The following is a 17,388-nucleotide window of genomic DNA, read 5'->3' as shown; positions in this document are numbered from 1 at the left end:
ATTAAATCTATTTTGCTCTCAGAAGTCCTTTGTTTATATTCATGCTGTGTTGCTTGTGCATTTCTCAGCAAAGTCTGCAATATACTGCACCTAAAGTAAATTCAAACATGAAGTAGTGGGTAATGCCATGAGCAGCAATATGCAGGAGGGGTTGACCAGGGGTGATATACTTGATATGTATAAGGGCCCACTTTCAAAGGGTTAAGAGCAATCATTTTTTTTTTTTTTTGCTAATACTATTTTACAGACATTAATCTGCCAAGGAAGGGGAGAAAGAGAAGAAATTCGACTGCAAGAAATCTTGGACACCAATATATATCAGAGACCTGAGTCAATTTTGGGTCTTGCAAAAACCCTAAAATGCAAAAACCTATTCCTTGAAGGAGTGATGGCTACTGCATTAATTAATGATCATAACTACGAATAGACAAAATACAAATGTATTCCATATACTCCCTAGTCTTTACACCAACCCCAGAAATACCATTCTTCCTGCAATGTGACATTGCCTTAATAACTGCTCTTGTTAAAATGGACCAGTCACAAATAGTAGTTTGTGAGATTCTGAAGCTTTACCCCTAATTTTTTTTTATAATAATGCAGGTTTTAGAGTTAGATGTGTGAATTTCTAATCTCTTGGATTCTCTCCATGTTAAAGCAGACACATTAGTCCATTGTTTCAAGTTGTAAAGTCCACATCAAGGCTGACCTGCCTGCTACATGACCTTAGGGCTTATAACTGACAGGGTGAAAATGTCAATCAGTAAAACTTTTAGCTTTCTTTCCAATAATCCGGTCAGAATCTTGGCTCAGGAAGTCTTTTTGGCCTTACAACCTGACACGGTTATGACAGGGAGTGAATAAAAACAAATAATATAACATCCAGCAACCCATTATTGTGCTACTTTATCAACTCAAGAGTAGAGATTCAAATAATTACAAATGCCCATGGGTGTTATGTTTGACAATAAGAGGTTAATCGGCTTGGAATCAAATTACTGAAAGTAAGCCCATTCTTGGTACCTGAGTAAATAAAAATACACAGCCTGTCCTGCAGAGTTATGGGAGAATTATGTTTCAAAATTTAACAATATATACTGAACTCCACCCTGTGGTCATGTGGCAGTTGTCTTTGTTTTTTCAGTTGTTTATGCTGCATTTGGTCAATTATTTTTTCTCTGTCCTACTTTGTTTACTGCAGCTTGATTCTCTGCATGACTTTCAACTGGCTCATCTTCTTCCCTGCTTAGTGCTTTGTGTGTGGGTGGAGCAGAAAGCAGTAACTGCAGTTTTTGTATAAAGGAATTCATCTCAATACAAACTAACTTAAAGATAAAACAACTGCTTACAATTAATCTGGCTGAAGAGATATGAAAGAGTCTCCACTTTATACTTAGTTTTTTTATATTTGTTAAATACATTCCAAGATAAGTCCAAAAAAACAAAAGATGTGCAAATTCTTACAGATTGTATTTAGCAGGCTCACACTAAAAGTTCAGTTGGGCTTTAACCAATTACAGTTTAAACTACAGTGTATTCATGATTCATGAATACTGAAACTTAACTTAAGCCTCAGCATAAAAAATACCAGACTGCAGCTTCAAAAGAACATAACCTGTTCTAGCACTAATTGGTGAATGCAAGAATGTGCTCACAAAAGCCAATCACTATGTAAAATAGCACACACAGACAATTATCAAATGGTCATTTGCATGTAGATAAAGGTGTATACATGTATGACTAAAGCATCTGTAGAGTAGTTGTATCTTTAGTAATCTGCCTTCATGAAAAGTAAAAGAAAAGTGAACTGTATACTTACAGGTGGGCCGTCAGCACCAGGCATACCAGGAAGTCCAGGTTTTCCTAATGGACCCTAAATGAAACAGAGATAAAGATCATACGCACAACATTCAGATTCTGCTAACAGCAAATTCCATAATATCCCACAAAGGCCTTTTGGAGCTCTGCATAAGGGTCTTTGTGCTTGAGTCTATGGCAATGGGTTTGAGATGTTTCTGAGATCATTTGGGATTTACTGAGAAGTGCAATTTGCAGATAACCCAATTCTGACCAGTCTTCAAGTGGACTTTGCATTTTTATGACTTGTGTAGTAATCCAATATTTAAGGTGAACAAAAGCTGTCATAGGTTTATTAACTATTTGTTTCTGGATGTCATAAAATTAATATTATTTTTATTAATTAATAATGAAAGATTTTTTATATCGCCAACAAATTACACAGCGCTGTACAGTAAATAGGGGTTCGCAAATGACAGACAGATACAGACAGTGACACAACACAGAAGGACAGGGCGCCTGCCCAAAAGAGCTTACAATCTAAGAGGTGGGGGAGGTCTCACACAATTGGAGGGGAGATATATAGTGAGGGGAAGTAGTGACGGTTCAGGAGACAAAAGAAGATGGGTAGGCAAGTTTAAAAAGATGGATTTTGAGTGTTCTTTTAAATGAGCAGAAAGTAGGAGGAAGCCGAATAGGACGAAGAAGACCATTCCAGAGAATCGGGGCAGCTCTAGAGAAGTCTTGGAGCCGTGCGTGTGATGAGGTTATGAATGAGGAAGCCATTAGTAGGTCATTGGAGGAGCGCAGAGAGCGGCTAGGGGTGTATTTTTCTATCAGGTCAGAAAACGTAAGTGGGACAAGAACTGTGGAGAAATTTGAAGGCAAAGCACAGGGGCTTGAATATGATTCTACAGTGAAATGGAAGCCAATAAAGAGAACTACAAAGAGATGTAGCAGAAAAGGAGCAGTGAAAAGGATGGATGAGTCTGGCTGCAGCGTTCATAATAAATTGTGAACTCTTGAGGAGAGAGTCGGGTTAGTGGAATACCAGAGAGAAGGATGTTACAATAGTCCGATAAGAGCGTGATGATAATATGCAGGTGAAAGTGACAGGACCTGGGAAATGTTTTAATGTTAATTGTTTAGGTTTTTAAATATATTATTTATTACTCAGTAAAAATTAGTTAACTTTATTTTCTGCCTTTGTGTGCAAGATATTGGTCCTCACAATTTGCTCACCTTCCCATTTTGATGGGATGAAGATGAAAGTATGTCATTTTACATTTTGTGTCACATGATTTACTGTGTGTTTAATGGAACCATAAAAGGAACACAGCAATGTAATAATGCAAAGGATTAATGTAAACATATCCCTAATTGGAGAGGCGTACATTCTTCGATAAACACTAATACCCCAGAAAAGGAGATGATGTCAGGCTTGGTGCATACAATGAAACAGCAGATGGAGTGTATATTACTGTAAGCACACAACTTCTGCCCCACTTTTTTTGTTACCTTCTCTCCAGGAGGACCGATGGCACCCTGCGGACCTGGAAGACCCTGTGTGGAAAGAAGAAAAAAACACTTTCAGTATTTTTATTACTAGTCTGCTTTAAATTGAGTATTCCAAAGCAAAACAAATGTTTTGCAATGTTTCTTAGAAAGTTTTTTTTATAGTCCCCTAGGACCTGGGAAGTAAAACTTCCTCCATGAATGAATATGAATCACTCAAATACATAATAATGAGAATATTATCCTAATGGTCGCAAAAAGACCATTATATCATAGAAGTATTCAACATTATATACAACATACATAAAGGTATATTGACGGATATCTCAAATTCACTCCCTCAGTGGAAAATGTAACGTTCCTGAACTCATCAATATCACTGTAGCCCTATGATACCAACTGCAACACTGTAAACTTACTCAGATTGATATGTTCATTTCTTTATAAATATTGCTTGGACAAAAAGTCACCAGGTGTTAATGACTCAAGATGCTACCATTTACCCTCTGCCATCTGGGCATTTATTAAACAAAATCTAGGACTGCAAGGGAATTTCTGATAGGATGCACATCTTTCTGACAGCATCATGGTAACAATGAGCAGCGCAAGAGGACTACCAGAGTCATACAATGTAGAGAGCCAACCTGTAGTGCAGTGTGAGTAGGAACTATTTAGGAGCTGCAGTGTCAAATTTCAGATGCTGAATGCAGCAAAATAATTACCTCAGAGCTCAGTCAGACCAAGAATGTGCGCTTGGTCCCATTTCAATGTCAGTATTTAAGGAACCACGGCTGATCACATGAATTACCTGTGTAATAGTATATTTTATGTTTTTTGTATTTGAATAAGTTTCTTTAAAATGAGAGTCACCTGTGCGCCTGGGTTTCCCTGTTGGCCTGGTGGTCCTGGTTCACCTTGAGGTCCCTGGTGAAAGATAAGGCAAAAATCAATATATAGAATAATCACTATTCACATTTAGTCCCACTTAGGTTTTCTGATGCTTCAACTGACATATTTTAGAAACATTCTCCAACATATTATTAGTGTTGCACATTGTCTAAAAAGGCTTTGCTTTTTATTGTTTCTGGCTGTTAAAGTTTCCACCCATTACAGTCCTCCCATATCCTCTTTGTAGACCAGTGCTTTCTTTAATGGTTTCCAAATCAGTAAATCTTATTGATGCTTCTTCCTGAATATGTATTTCAGTTTGAGATTCCATAACTGTCCATGTTATGTACAGAAAAAACCTATTTGCTTCTCGGATGACAGTAAAGACAATTTAAAGTTATATGTAAGACATACGATACTTACCATACTGCCCTTGGGGCCAACTGGTCCGTCCATTCCTGACACTCCCTGGAAAAACAAATGACATGAATTCAGACACAATAACTATATCAGACAAAATCTCCAGATAAAAAACCCTCTTTATTAGACAATGCCAATAAGTTTGTGTTGTAGAAATTAGTAAACAAAATAAAAGGACCCTGAAAAATGTTTGAATTATAACAATTAAATATTTAAAACAAGTGTAAGGGAATAACAGGAAAGAATGTCAAAAGTTCAGTTTATCTATAGCCATTTTTGATGGATGCCATCTTTCTTGCTGTCATATAAAAGCTTCAATACTATCAGGTTTATTGAGACGATAAAAAAAAACAACTAAAAAAAAAAAAAACGATTAGAAGCAATCTTTCCTGATAGTTTTTTGGGGTCTAGGTCAGTGACTCAAAAGGTACTGTGATTCACGAATGAGGAAAGCCAAGCTAAAATTTTTAATAGGATATTGGCTAGTAAAAAATTTACATTTTTTTTAACAACAATTTTTCAATGTAGTAGAAATCTCTGCATGCAATGAGAGCATCCAGTTTGCAAAAGTGTTCTTTGTCAAGCTTTGGCATTTCAATAAATAATACATTTATAAAACTGGTCATCTATGGACATCCTTAGAAAAAGTAGAGCAAAACCAGAGGCTTTTTTTCTATGGCAACCAATAAGCTTTTTTTATCATGAGAAATCCAACTCCTAAAGACAGCTGGATGGTTTTTGCTCCTTTTTTTGTCATTCAGACATACAGACAGATACTTGTATCCTGTTTGTATCTGAACTGTCATCACAGAATGAGGAAACCCAGATGTATATAAACTGTCTTGATGGGATGAAGATTCTTTGTACACACTTACTAAACAACCCCGCATAGCCCAAAGCTTAAAATGTTTATTTTCTCCTCATTCCCATCGGCATGACAGATGTGTTTGTATGGCTCTGATCACCAACCCGTGCTGCTTCTTGTCGCATTTTTTCAGCAAGACATTAAAGTCATAAATTGTACAGTCATTTCCTAGTTAATAAATATTGCTTCTGCACTGCTATGTATGGAAACGGGTAGAGAGATTACTGCAGATACAGCTGCATGGAATATAATACACACAAACAGCCTGCCTATACCCAACACTGATAGACAAATGTTCAGTACTTACATGAGGCCCAGGGGGGCCTGGAGGCCCTTTTGGTCCAAGTAGTCCTCGGGGTCCCTTGAAAGAACACAAACTGTGAGAGGCAGCAATCGGTTTGGCCAATGTGTTAATATATAGTTTACAGTAAGCAATTTCACGGATATGCTTAGGTTTATTACTAATAATCTTACTCTGGATGTCCTAATAAATCATGTTTACAATCCCTGATAATCCGTGATAATCAGACATCATATAGGTGGGATAATAGTGGAAACTTCAGATGCAGCAATGATATTTAAAATAGGTTATTTCCTATAATGTGATCACCTATTATGTGATCGGTGAAAACCTAACAGAGAGTATATCATTTTTTACAAGAGAGTATATGGTATTTTAAACTATGCCTTCATGTGCTATTATGCCTGCACATACACTTTTTTTAGTTCTACACATTGGTTTCGCTTCTTTGTTCCTTTCTATTATTTGCATTTGAAATTGTACTAATTTGCAAAATGTAGAGGGGTAAGTAGTAGGATTATATGTCCTATGTCCTAATCTAATCTATGGGTGTACTAAAGTTAGGACAGTAATGACTGAAATGACCAGAAAAAACTGAACTGAAGACAAAATCTTGAACTAAAAAGTTCAATACCCACAATTTGGTGCCTTTTTGGGTTGGGCTCACTCTTCTGTCATAATGGGAACATGTGAACTGCTAATGGACATTAGCCATTCTCAGCACATTCTGCACAAGTTCTATAGAATATATTTATATAACAGTTTGCAGCACTTACAGGTTCGCCTGGCAATCCTCTGGGTCCCACTTCTCCATCATCACCCTATAGAAAGAGTTATGTTACATTTATCTGTTGTGTAACCCTGGTAAAGCAGGTCAGCCTCATCACCCAAAACTGAAAACTGTTTATTATCTTTTCTACGCTCCATCACTCCACTTTTCCTTTTGAAGTCAGTCGGTATTCTCATGGCTATGGAGGGATAGCTGGATAATATTTGCTTTATGATTTTCTATCTCTCAAGTTCATAATTAAATCTTCGAAGATCCAACTGAACACAAAGGGATTTATTTACTAAAGCAATATAGGCTATTCACTTAGCAAAAATGAATTATTACATTGCAAGGGAACTTTCACTTTGATTAGTGAGTAAGATGAAATTTTACTGAATTCAACCATCCAATCATGTCCAAGCAAAATCATGCATTCTAAGTAAATGATCTACATTCCTCCAATAAATCAATATCATTTTTTCTTTAGCATTGCTGTCCTTTGTTCTTTAAGCAGGTATTTGCCTTTAGCCAGGGAAAACAGGTTGTCAATAGGCACTAAATGATAAAATTATTATCAACATGAGAATAGGCCATTATACTGTAGGTGTTTCTAGCCTTGAATTGTCACTGATTTTATTTGCAATATTTTAACTCAGACATAACATTTATTGCTTTACAGCCCATTATTCCCCACCCAAAGGAGCTTGTTCTAAACAAAGACACACATTGTAGGAATATTTTAAACAGAAACCAGAGAAAGTGTATCTAAAGCCAAAATCTTTTTTAAGGTAGAGTGGGTCAGAATAAATACCCCTATAAAGTTATAGTTCTGTTTATGTCAGTCTGTAGATAACAGGAAGTAAGAGATTTATTCAAAAAGAGAGAAACGTGTTACTGGAACAAGCATTGGAAGATTTTTCCTCTATTCCTTTTCTAATAACAACTTAATATTTGGGATTTGGATTTTGCCTTTTATGTCACCATGAATGATAGGAATCCTCCCAGAGGGGACACAAACAGGACAGCAAACAACCTAATTGGAGTTCTAATGTTTCACTGCTTTTTCTAATACTAAACAAAAAGTATTGTGTTACAATGCAGTATAATCTACCATTCTGTCTCTTTACTTCAGAAGAAAAATGAAGCACATGGAATAGATCAGGGATACCTGCAGAATATTCAGACTCAATGCAGATAGAATACTTGGTTTGATGAATTCCCAGAGCCTCGAGCCAAGAGTGCAGAAGGCTTGAGGTAATAATGGGTTTTTAGAGACATTGTACTCTTTCATTATACACCAGATAAAAACCTGGTCAAAATGAGCCTTATTGGTGAGCAAAAAATGTAGAATCATGACTGACTGGTCCTCAAACTTGGGCATTGCATGATTTGAGTAGATAACAACACAGTGGCTAGCTTACCCTTTCTCCATCCTCTCCTGGTGGTCCTGGAGGTCCGGATGGCCCTGGTTCACCCTGTCAATAGTCAGTAGGTACATATTATGCCACAGTATACAAACAGTGATAAAGTGGAAAAAGGTATAGTAGGACTAAAATACACTTACACGATGCCCCTTCTCCCCAGGTAAACCAGCCAGACCATCAAATCCCCTGTCACCCTGGTAGATAAAAATATACATTCACATTAAAAGTTAGCACTTGTAAAACACCTAAAATTGTTAGATCCTAGAATTGTTTGATAACCCATACCTTGGGTCCAGTTTGTCCGGGCATCCCACGAGCACCATCACTGCCTGCCCGACCCTGAAAAATGCAAAAATACAAGAGTCATTCTGTAAACTGCACTTTTTATGATCTACTTGTCAGTTCCTGACAAAAAAGCAGTTGATGAGATGTACAGCTAATCACCAATTGATTGAAACGTTGTCATCAGTTACCAAAACATAACAAAATACATTTTTAGTTTTTTTCTTATCACCAAGTCTCAATAAATTTACACGATTAGTTACATGATCATGGATCATGGGGATGGTCACACAGAATCTTGACCATGCACTTACACACTATTACTCGATGAACAACATCAGGTACATTCCAAGACACATATTACATGCTGGAAAATAATGAGGCAGCTCTGTGGGATTTGCTACTTACTCTTCGTCCAGGTTTCCCTGGTGGACCAGTGGGACCTTGAGAACCACGAGGACCCTATAGAAAAATAAATATATTAAAAAAAATAATTTATATTCCTATGTATATGAGCAATACTTAGCTTGTTAGACCTTACAGTTGTCCAGAAACTGAATTACAATAAAAGCCAACTCCAAAAAAAAAACAAATTCTTTAATAATGCTTAGAGTTGAAAAACTTTCCAGCCTTTTGTTTTTCAGGAACTCCAAGCTGGAATTACAACGGTGGTTTGTGTCAATGTCCCTTTTACAATAGTGAGATTTTCCTGTTTGCATCTTGAATAGTTAGTTTGCATCTCTGCTCCTTTCACCACATGAGGTTTCTCCACAGTAGATTGTGTCTTTGCTCCTCCCATAATGTTAAGTATTCCCTGCAGTGGTTTGTGTCTCTATCCTCTCACAATGGTGAAAGAATACAATTTTTTCCACAGCAGCTTCTGTCTGGATTTAGGCTACATACACATGTCAGGTGATTTTTGTCTGATAATCGCCTCAGGGCTGATATCAGATGAGAATCTGGCATGTGTACAGTGCTTTATCGTTCTCCCCCTTCCCTCTCCATAGAGCAGAACAGAGCTGTATGTACGGTGCTTGTTCATGCAGCTTTCAGTCTTTTGTTGTTGAAAAGGATTGTGAAAGGTCCTTTCCAATGACAGTTATTGAACCTGTGTGCACAGCCTTATTCTTTACAAAGCTAGTGGGTACCCTGACAAAAGACATATGCTGCCTTCAGCATTTACCCTCCCAGTAAGCACATTTAGTAAAATAGGCTTTTCTTGATAAAAGAGACATTAAAAACACAAATCCTCACCTGTGGTCCTAAGTCACCTGGCTCCCCCTTTAATCCAGAAGGACCTGGCGAACCCTGTAACAACACATCTGTAAGTTAAATGACCAGAATAATAAAACAAGGTCATCTGATTTGTGGAACAGGTGTATTTTCTTACCATTGGTCCTGGTCTTCCTGTGAGGCCCATTGGACCAGAAGGTCCTCTTAGTGCCAGCTGTAACAGTAATAATATAAAATTATTAATGCGCATCAACACATAGTTTACCTTGATGCACATCAGACTTATTGAATCAGTCTTTCCACTAATTTTGCAGAAAAACTTCCACAGATGTATTTCTCAATTTCCAATAAACCTTACAGCACAAGTGAAGGATGAAGACTCTATACCTCTCTAATAAACAGTCAAAATAAACACTGCATGGAATTGCCTTACTGTAATTTACTATTATGATCTGCCAATCTAACCATTTATGATTATAGATAAACCCACTTATGTATAGCTAAAGTTTTGTTTTTAAGTTTTGGGTAGAATGAAAAAGGATAAAACCTGTCCAGCTCTTATTGCTTTATGTAAGTCCACACTGTTTGTGATGGGTAACCCAAAATTTTACAACCATCAATAACACAGGAGGTGAAAGGAAATCTTCTAATTGAGACACATATTTAGGTGACCACTGTCAAACATGGCTGCCAATACTGACCAGCCTTCCAAAAATGCTGGTTGCTTGGCTCTCTATTTAATCAATATACTATAGGCCACTGAACTGAACCAGACAACAACAAAAATCTAGATGAAATCTGAATTTCTATGCTGGATACTTGATCCAAATTAATATTTTGGAATGTAGTGAAGACACTGAATCAGCATGAAGCCATTATTATTATTATAATTATTAATAAACAGTATTTTTATACCGCCAACAAATTATGCAGCGCTGTACAATATGTAGTGGTTGCAAATGACAGACAAATACAAACAGTGATACAGGAGGAAGAGAGGACCGGTATTTTGAAAAATACTGAAAACACTTGATCAGCATGGCAATCAGTTTTGGAAGGAGAAAAAAGTAATTGTAGCTTAGTGCAAGTTTGCTTTAATTATTACAGTGCAGCACTCAGGGGACAGAATCAAAAGAAAAAAATGTAAAAGCCTACACTGATAAACTTGCTTGATTTGCCTGAATTTTTTAAATGAGGAGAAATGAAATTGTGGTTTGGAGCAAGCCACTTAAAAGTTGCTGGAAGATGAGCAGTAGAGCAGAATGCAATAGAGGTAACTCAGTTGCACTATGCATGCTTGTTTGATGTTTGATATCTGCAGAAATATCCATAGTATATGCCATGTACTTTATTTATACACATGTATTTTTCTAGAATAGCCTATAAACAAAATTATTAATTATATTAATCCTTATAATTCGTATAACAACTTCTCCTCCACCTATTGTTTACATCAAAAATAGATATGCATTTGGCTTATTGCTGCACATGTGATCAGATATGACGCCAGCCATTTGAGGGCTTGAAAGCCCTTTAAAGAAAATTTCATTTTCCCCAATAGAGTTACATTTGCAGCATGCGTCTGGTCATAACTGTCTCAGTTGCCATATGCTTTTGACCCATCATAAGCATACTGGCAACTGAGACAGTTATGACCAGACGCATGCTGCAAATGTAACTCTATTGGGGAAAATGAAATTTTCTTTAAAGGGCTTTGAAACATGCTATCCAAAATTTAAATCTGCACAGTTTGCACCTAAACAACTAAAAACAAGATCATTTGACCCGTTCTTAAATAAACAGATTGTGTGAATTAACATTACCAAAGAAGGGTGCACCTTCAGCTCCATTGTAGTAAGAAATTGTACTACATTTTCCTTCTTTATAATACTATGATCTTTTAAGACCAACTGAATTTTAAGTTTAAATCAGCTAAATACATTCCAGGTGCAGCAAAATAAAAGGTGGGAAACGTCTTACTGTCAGGAGCCTTAACTGGAAAGGCCTATGCCTTGCAAGCCTGATGTAGACAAGGACACAGTCTGGTAGTTGCCTGCTGTAGATAAGGACTCTCAGTCCAATGTCCACCTTGCTATGTCAGACCTAGTTTTGAAACAAGAAAACGCATACTCCTACTGATTGAAAAGCATGAGCTCCGTATCAGCAGGGGAGTATAAAAGAACCTCTACAGAGAGACCACTGCCTACATACAGAGAACAACACCCTTTTCTTCAGCATGCCTTCTCATGCTGTGGTTGCTTCCGAAAAAAAAAAGGCTCAAACCCAATTCATTTAATACACTTAGAATAGATTTACCTGCCTTAAAGTAAAATTTTAATTGGGCTATATACAGTATTCTTGTTGTTGTAATAAAAATAAAAGTTTAGTTTTTATTCATCTTCAGAAGGTGGTGGGGTTAATATAAGGCAAACATTCTGGTACCCAAACCCTGTAAGTGTCTTTTAGCAACGCTAGCAAGGTACTTTTCTTACCCTAGCTTGCTGTAGAATTGCCTGGGCCTGTGATTCCTGTGCAGATACTTGGGGTCCTTTGGAAGATCCGTCTCCACCTCCTCCAGAGAAGCGGAACTACAAGAAAATAACAACATTAACATGTTGAAAGGACATCAGTAAACCTGCTGCTGAGATCTATTTCACTGTAAATACCATGGCATATGAGACATAACTTATAGACTCTGTCAGGTTTTTATTGTTCTATGTTTCCATATTGAAAGATTTCTTTTTAATTTCTGTCAACGTGACAATTCTAAGAGCATGCTAAGCCTATAGTTTAAATTTTGCCCCAGTGACAGGTCGTACTTTTTTCAAAATCTGACAGTTGTTTCAGTAGAGGGTTTGCCACAGCCACGAATATGTGTAGCTTACACTACTCCGCTATTCTCAGCGCTACCGGCACCTCTGCCTCCTGTCATTGGCGGCCCCCAAATCACCAGCGACCGAAGGGTTGGGAACCACTGAGCTAGATCATCCAAGATAGGAGCACCCAGCTGCAGTCCCAGACCTTTGCAGTCTAAATAGAATGCAAAAAATATGTAACATGCATTTATGATCTAGTGAGAAATTTTTTTCTTTTAATGGTTTGGTGACCAGCCCCTTGCAGAAGCCTGAAAAAAACTGTGACAACCTATTACTGCCCCAGGGCACCTGGTATTTGACAGTAGACACACAGGGGTGGTAAATGCAGCAGCAAATTGCTGCAAATGCTCTGTCATGTCTTTAAATATATACATTGTGTCCATATAGCAAATTTGGGTGACCTCAGAAGAAACAACATGGACAGGAAAGCAGTTCTGCTAGTGACTGAACAAGAAGCTTTAACCTGGTATATACAGAGCCCCGCCCTATTCTGATGCTCATAACTCACAGCGGGTATCTCTTTTTATAACAAACAATCTGCATTTTATTTCATGTTGTATAAACATCGTTTTGATGACAACAAGCAAGTCGATTTTTTATGTCCCCACCCCTCCCCCTTCTTTTCCTTGCACAGCTTTCATGCTGTAAAGAAACCATTCGTTTTTAAAATGGCTGCTAGATTTATTCCTTCTTAAAAGGCCATATCAAGGCTGCATGAAATTGCTGTGTATTGAATAATTGATAAATTACATTCATATCAGAAGGATTACTGCAGCACCAGAGCCCTGTTGCAGCTGCACGGAGCTCCTAATGAAAATATCTTAAAGAAACCTATACTAAGGGCATATAAAGTCTGCTAATGCTGCTATCCCCCTCTGAATATGCCAAATTCCTAGCTTTAAAAAAAAAAAAAGATGCACATTAGACGTTTTGATCAGTAAACAATTATCAATGTTTGTTTCAGGTAAGAGATCTGGGCAAGATGTATTTTTAAGCGATGATCAGCTATCTAATTTCACTCAGTAAAGATTTCCTTTAACCACTTTATTGCTAGGGACTAAATCTTGACAAAATGGTGCAAATTTAAAACAGATGCAAAACATGTCCCCCTAGTTGTCTGGGTAGTACGGTATATGGAGCACCTGTGCCAAGTGAAATATGGAGATTTCCATTGATGACCTCCTGGAAATGTTGGCTGCACAGCTGTCTTTTGCTTGTCCAACTAGTTCCTTTTTTCTGAGTCACTGACTCAAATTACCTATGTAATCAGTCAGCACAACTTATCTGCTAGTTCAGGATGACTAACTCAAAAAGTATTGAATCAACTGCATTAATGATCATAGCATTTTAAGAAAAAGATTTCAGCCATGGGAGTCCAATACTTTTAGAAAATTAGGATTTATTGTTGGAATGCATCTTTATAGTTTGAAAGTTGGAACTGCGAGGCAGTTATCCAATTTATTAAAGGCTGAGGAAAGAAAAGCTGCCCAGGACCCCACCCTATTATCTACAGTGACACTGTACTGATCGCTGAAGCTGAAGACCATTTTGACCTTCTATATAGTATTAAAGATCCTTACCAGTTTTTATGTCCTCTAGTTAACACATCTAGCTGTCATTGTGATTTGGCGAGCATCGCTGACCTTTGAAACCGTCAAGTTCCATGACATGATCAGTCAGTCAGCACAATGTATTGAAAACAAAAAAACTTTAGCTATTTTTAGCTCTAATTTAAAGACTTGCAAAGCAAAAAACTGAATACATTGCATATTAAAATACTCAAAATCTTGTCTTTCTTGCAGAACCTCTTTTACAAATTACCTAGAAGTGATGGGAAAATTATAGTTTACAGTCAGGTACATAGACAAACAAGCACAGTTTACTTGTTCTGCCCCCTGCTGGTAAACTGACAAATTTAGGCCAAGCAAATACACCATAAACATTTTGTTTATTAGTGCCATGATTTTTTACCTTGAGTGGTGTTAAGTTAAACAGTAATATCAGCTCATGATTTACGCCAAAAAATCTGTAACATAAAAAAAGAATACTTACAGGCAGCATGAGCATAGTACCGGGTGGTCCTGGTAAACCATCAGCTCCAGGAAGTCCTGGTCGGCCAGGTGGTCCCTGCAGGGTGAAAGGATATTAAGGTCAATAAATGGGATATCCTACTACAACATTATTAGATACTTTTTATATTTAGGTCTATATACTGATTATGTTTTTTCTCTAAGGTACCCTGCTAGAATGTTCCCACCTCAGACCCTTTCTGACTCCATTCTTCATTCCTATTATTTACTTCATGTTTTAAAAAGTACAGCAAAAGTCCTGGGACCATAACGAAGGAAACATCCCTATTCAGCCAGTGGCTGCCTAGATTTATCCATCTGTAACTGCAATACCATTTTGATCTAATGATCTAATGATCTTTTAGGCAGCCCCTAGTGTCTAATGTGTTGCATTTGCTGCCTATATCAATATTCTAGTTTACCTATTACCCCATCATTATCAAGCATAATGCAGGAATGGGCAGGTTCCTAATTAGGTACCCTAATGGCCTCTGACATTTTAATAAAATGTTTCCATCTGAAATGAGAAATTCAGATGCATAATGCAGAATTTCTGTTACTTTGGTAGTTTTTCTATCTTATTTTGCTTTGCAGAATAACCCAACATATATTTGTAAATGCAGCAAATGACCATGAAAAAGATGGCCTCGCTGCACAGACTAAAGGGATGAGAGGTACTGCAGACCTGGGATTATCACTGCTCAAAAAAAAGACCTCAGTCTACACATAGCAGGAAACACCTTTGATATAGAATTTATGAACAGAAAAACAAAACCAGTGGAGTCCATGGAACAAAAGTACATTTTATTAAATTCTGTAATAAAGCTTAGATACACCTGGAAGACGTAATAAGAAATGTTTTTAATTGTATGACTGTCTACCCCACTTGTCTTGAAAGCCACTTTAGAATGGGTCTTGAGTGGGGGTCCCAGTAGCCCTTCTTGTAACTCCAATAAGAATTTTAGTAAGAAGTATTCATAAAAAAGCTGGACAGGTGTGAATCAACTGCACTATGGAGGTGTGGCTTTAGCCAAGCATTCATGGTATTGCTATTCAGGGGAAAGAGTGCTTAGATACTGCTAATGTTGGCCTATTAGGTGGGAGTTAATGTTAAAAAAATGAAGAACACAGACGTTTGCGGTTAGAGAAAGAAATCCAGTAGGTCATATACAGTAGTTTCTTTATTAGACATGGAAATGTATAGTTGTACTGTATTTTACTTTATGTATTTTTTGCCATGCAAAGCGCAATGAGAATATTACTGTCTGATAATAAAAAATATAAAATCTGGGTAATTAACTTGATTTTACCTAGCATATAGACTTTACAATTTGAACTGAATCAAGAAAACATCTTTCCTTTTTCTGACCCAAAAGATGATAATGCTCTTTACACACATTCAGCGACTAGGCTGGACATTGTGGCATTCTAAAGGCTATGAAGTTGAAAGCAAACTGATTTCAGTGTAGGAAAACACAGCTGCTGCAGGCAACATGGTGTTGTAACCACTAGGTGGTGCTGTGCAATTTGAAAAAATCTACATGGCCCTTACAATGGTGCAGACCAAATCATTGTTATATTGGTGCTATGTGCAAATGTGGTGCCCTTCTCTATAGCGAACATGCATATCAAGCTCTTTAATTCTCATCACCCATACCTACATCAGTATGATTATTGATCCCCAGCAGTTCCCCCATAGAAATAGGGGGTCTTAAAGAGCAGAAGTTCTGGCAGACTAAATTACCCAGCCAGCTATTCAGAGAGGCTGGATGACCAGCTTTTATCCAATAACAAATAATGGCATTATAAAAAGCACCTTTATGTTCAGACCTTCCAATATTCTTATTATGATACCTATATTACATGAATTATACAGATAGGCTACCAACACAGCTGGAGTGATGAGACTGCTTTTGCAAAGCAGAAAGGAAGAAAAGTGGAGGGAGGTATAGGAGGGTAAATACTAAAACTCTCTCCAATGTATAGACAAGTGGCATAACTTTGACATAAGTCCCATCAGACTTACAAATCCAACAGCTGGACACATTTATTTCATTAGTATTCTGTGCTTTTCCTCAGTTACCCAACTTGTCATCATCAGACCAAGTCTTTCTTCTTATGTGGATGGATGACTGCTCATTTTTTCAAACAGAATTTGTTCATCATCACTTACCCCATTATCTTCAGAGAGTAAACTCTATGCCAATGTCAGTTCAATTAGTGTTTCAATTCTTGATAAATTATATCACCTTTAAATTTTAAAAAATTTATTTCTACCTGGGGGCATTATATAAATATCCATAGTCACCTCCATCTTTTGTAGACATTGACCTGTCAATGGCAGAGTAAACACATTGTGTACAGAAAAGGGTTAAATAATTTTCAAGACTTCTGGTGTCATTCTCCAATTCCCCCAGGGTCCTACAACTTTGACTCACAGGGAAGTAGACCCGCCCTGCAAGCACCTATTGCTTCTAATAAAATCCACATGGACAATTAGTATGATGTAATGTGTTTCTGCTATGCTCTTTTGGGATAACTAACATAGTGTGTTCCCTGTATGGTTGCCATCTCTCCTTGCCAGATAGGGATTTTGGCCAAAAAGTTGGAACAACAAGGCAAATTGCAATCCTGACACTCAGCTTGTTACATTGTATCACTTATACACTACTTACTACTTACTATAGGTAATATGACACAAATAGGTCCTACACAGAAAAGGGCCAGGGTTAAAGAAACAAAAAATACCTTTTTATTTTTGCAACAACATGAAGAACCCACTCATGGGCATGTCAGACTTTTGTTTCCATATAAGGGTAAAAACTCAAAGCTCAGAAAGCATACATGTAACCTTTTCATTTGCTGATTGGTACCCCCATTTAAAGAAATTATTGTTTAGAAAAGCCAGGCTGTTGACTCTAAATCTGCCATCTGCACCTGTTGTGGCCA

At 37.2% G+C, this 17,388-nt stretch overlaps 1 protein-coding gene across 1 annotated transcript in view; it reads right to left on the bottom strand.

The window, feature by feature from the left end:
- The window catches only part of COL5A1 (collagen type V alpha 1 chain), a 120,831-nt gene that overhangs the window by 57,938 nt on the left and 45,505 nt on the right, over positions 1-17,388 (bottom strand). Inside the window, exons 11-24 of the mRNA XM_072431525.1 lie at positions 14,423-14,497; positions 11,987-12,082; positions 9,652-9,708; positions 9,516-9,569; positions 8,670-8,723; positions 8,265-8,318; positions 8,120-8,173; positions 7,977-8,030; positions 6,563-6,607; positions 5,793-5,846; positions 4,624-4,668; positions 4,183-4,236; positions 3,316-3,360; positions 1,820-1,873 (exon numbers count right to left, since the gene is read on the bottom strand). Of these exons, the coding sequence (XP_072287626.1) occupies positions 1,820-1,873; positions 3,316-3,360; positions 4,183-4,236; positions 4,624-4,668; positions 5,793-5,846; positions 6,563-6,607; positions 7,977-8,030; positions 8,120-8,173; positions 8,265-8,318; positions 8,670-8,723; positions 9,516-9,569; positions 9,652-9,708; positions 11,987-12,082; positions 14,423-14,497 (795 nt within the window). The remainder of the gene's footprint in view (positions 1-1,819; positions 1,874-3,315; positions 3,361-4,182; positions 4,237-4,623; positions 4,669-5,792; positions 5,847-6,562; positions 6,608-7,976; positions 8,031-8,119; positions 8,174-8,264; positions 8,319-8,669; positions 8,724-9,515; positions 9,570-9,651; positions 9,709-11,986; positions 12,083-14,422; positions 14,498-17,388) is intronic.

This window comes from Pyxicephalus adspersus, chromosome Z (genome assembly GCF_032062135.1).
Source record: "Pyxicephalus adspersus chromosome Z, UCB_Pads_2.0, whole genome shotgun sequence".
Taxonomy (NCBI): Eukaryota; Metazoa; Chordata; class Amphibia; order Anura; family Pyxicephalidae; genus Pyxicephalus; species Pyxicephalus adspersus.
Note: the sequence above shows the minus strand (reverse complement) of the source record. Positions and strands in the feature narration are given on the sequence as shown.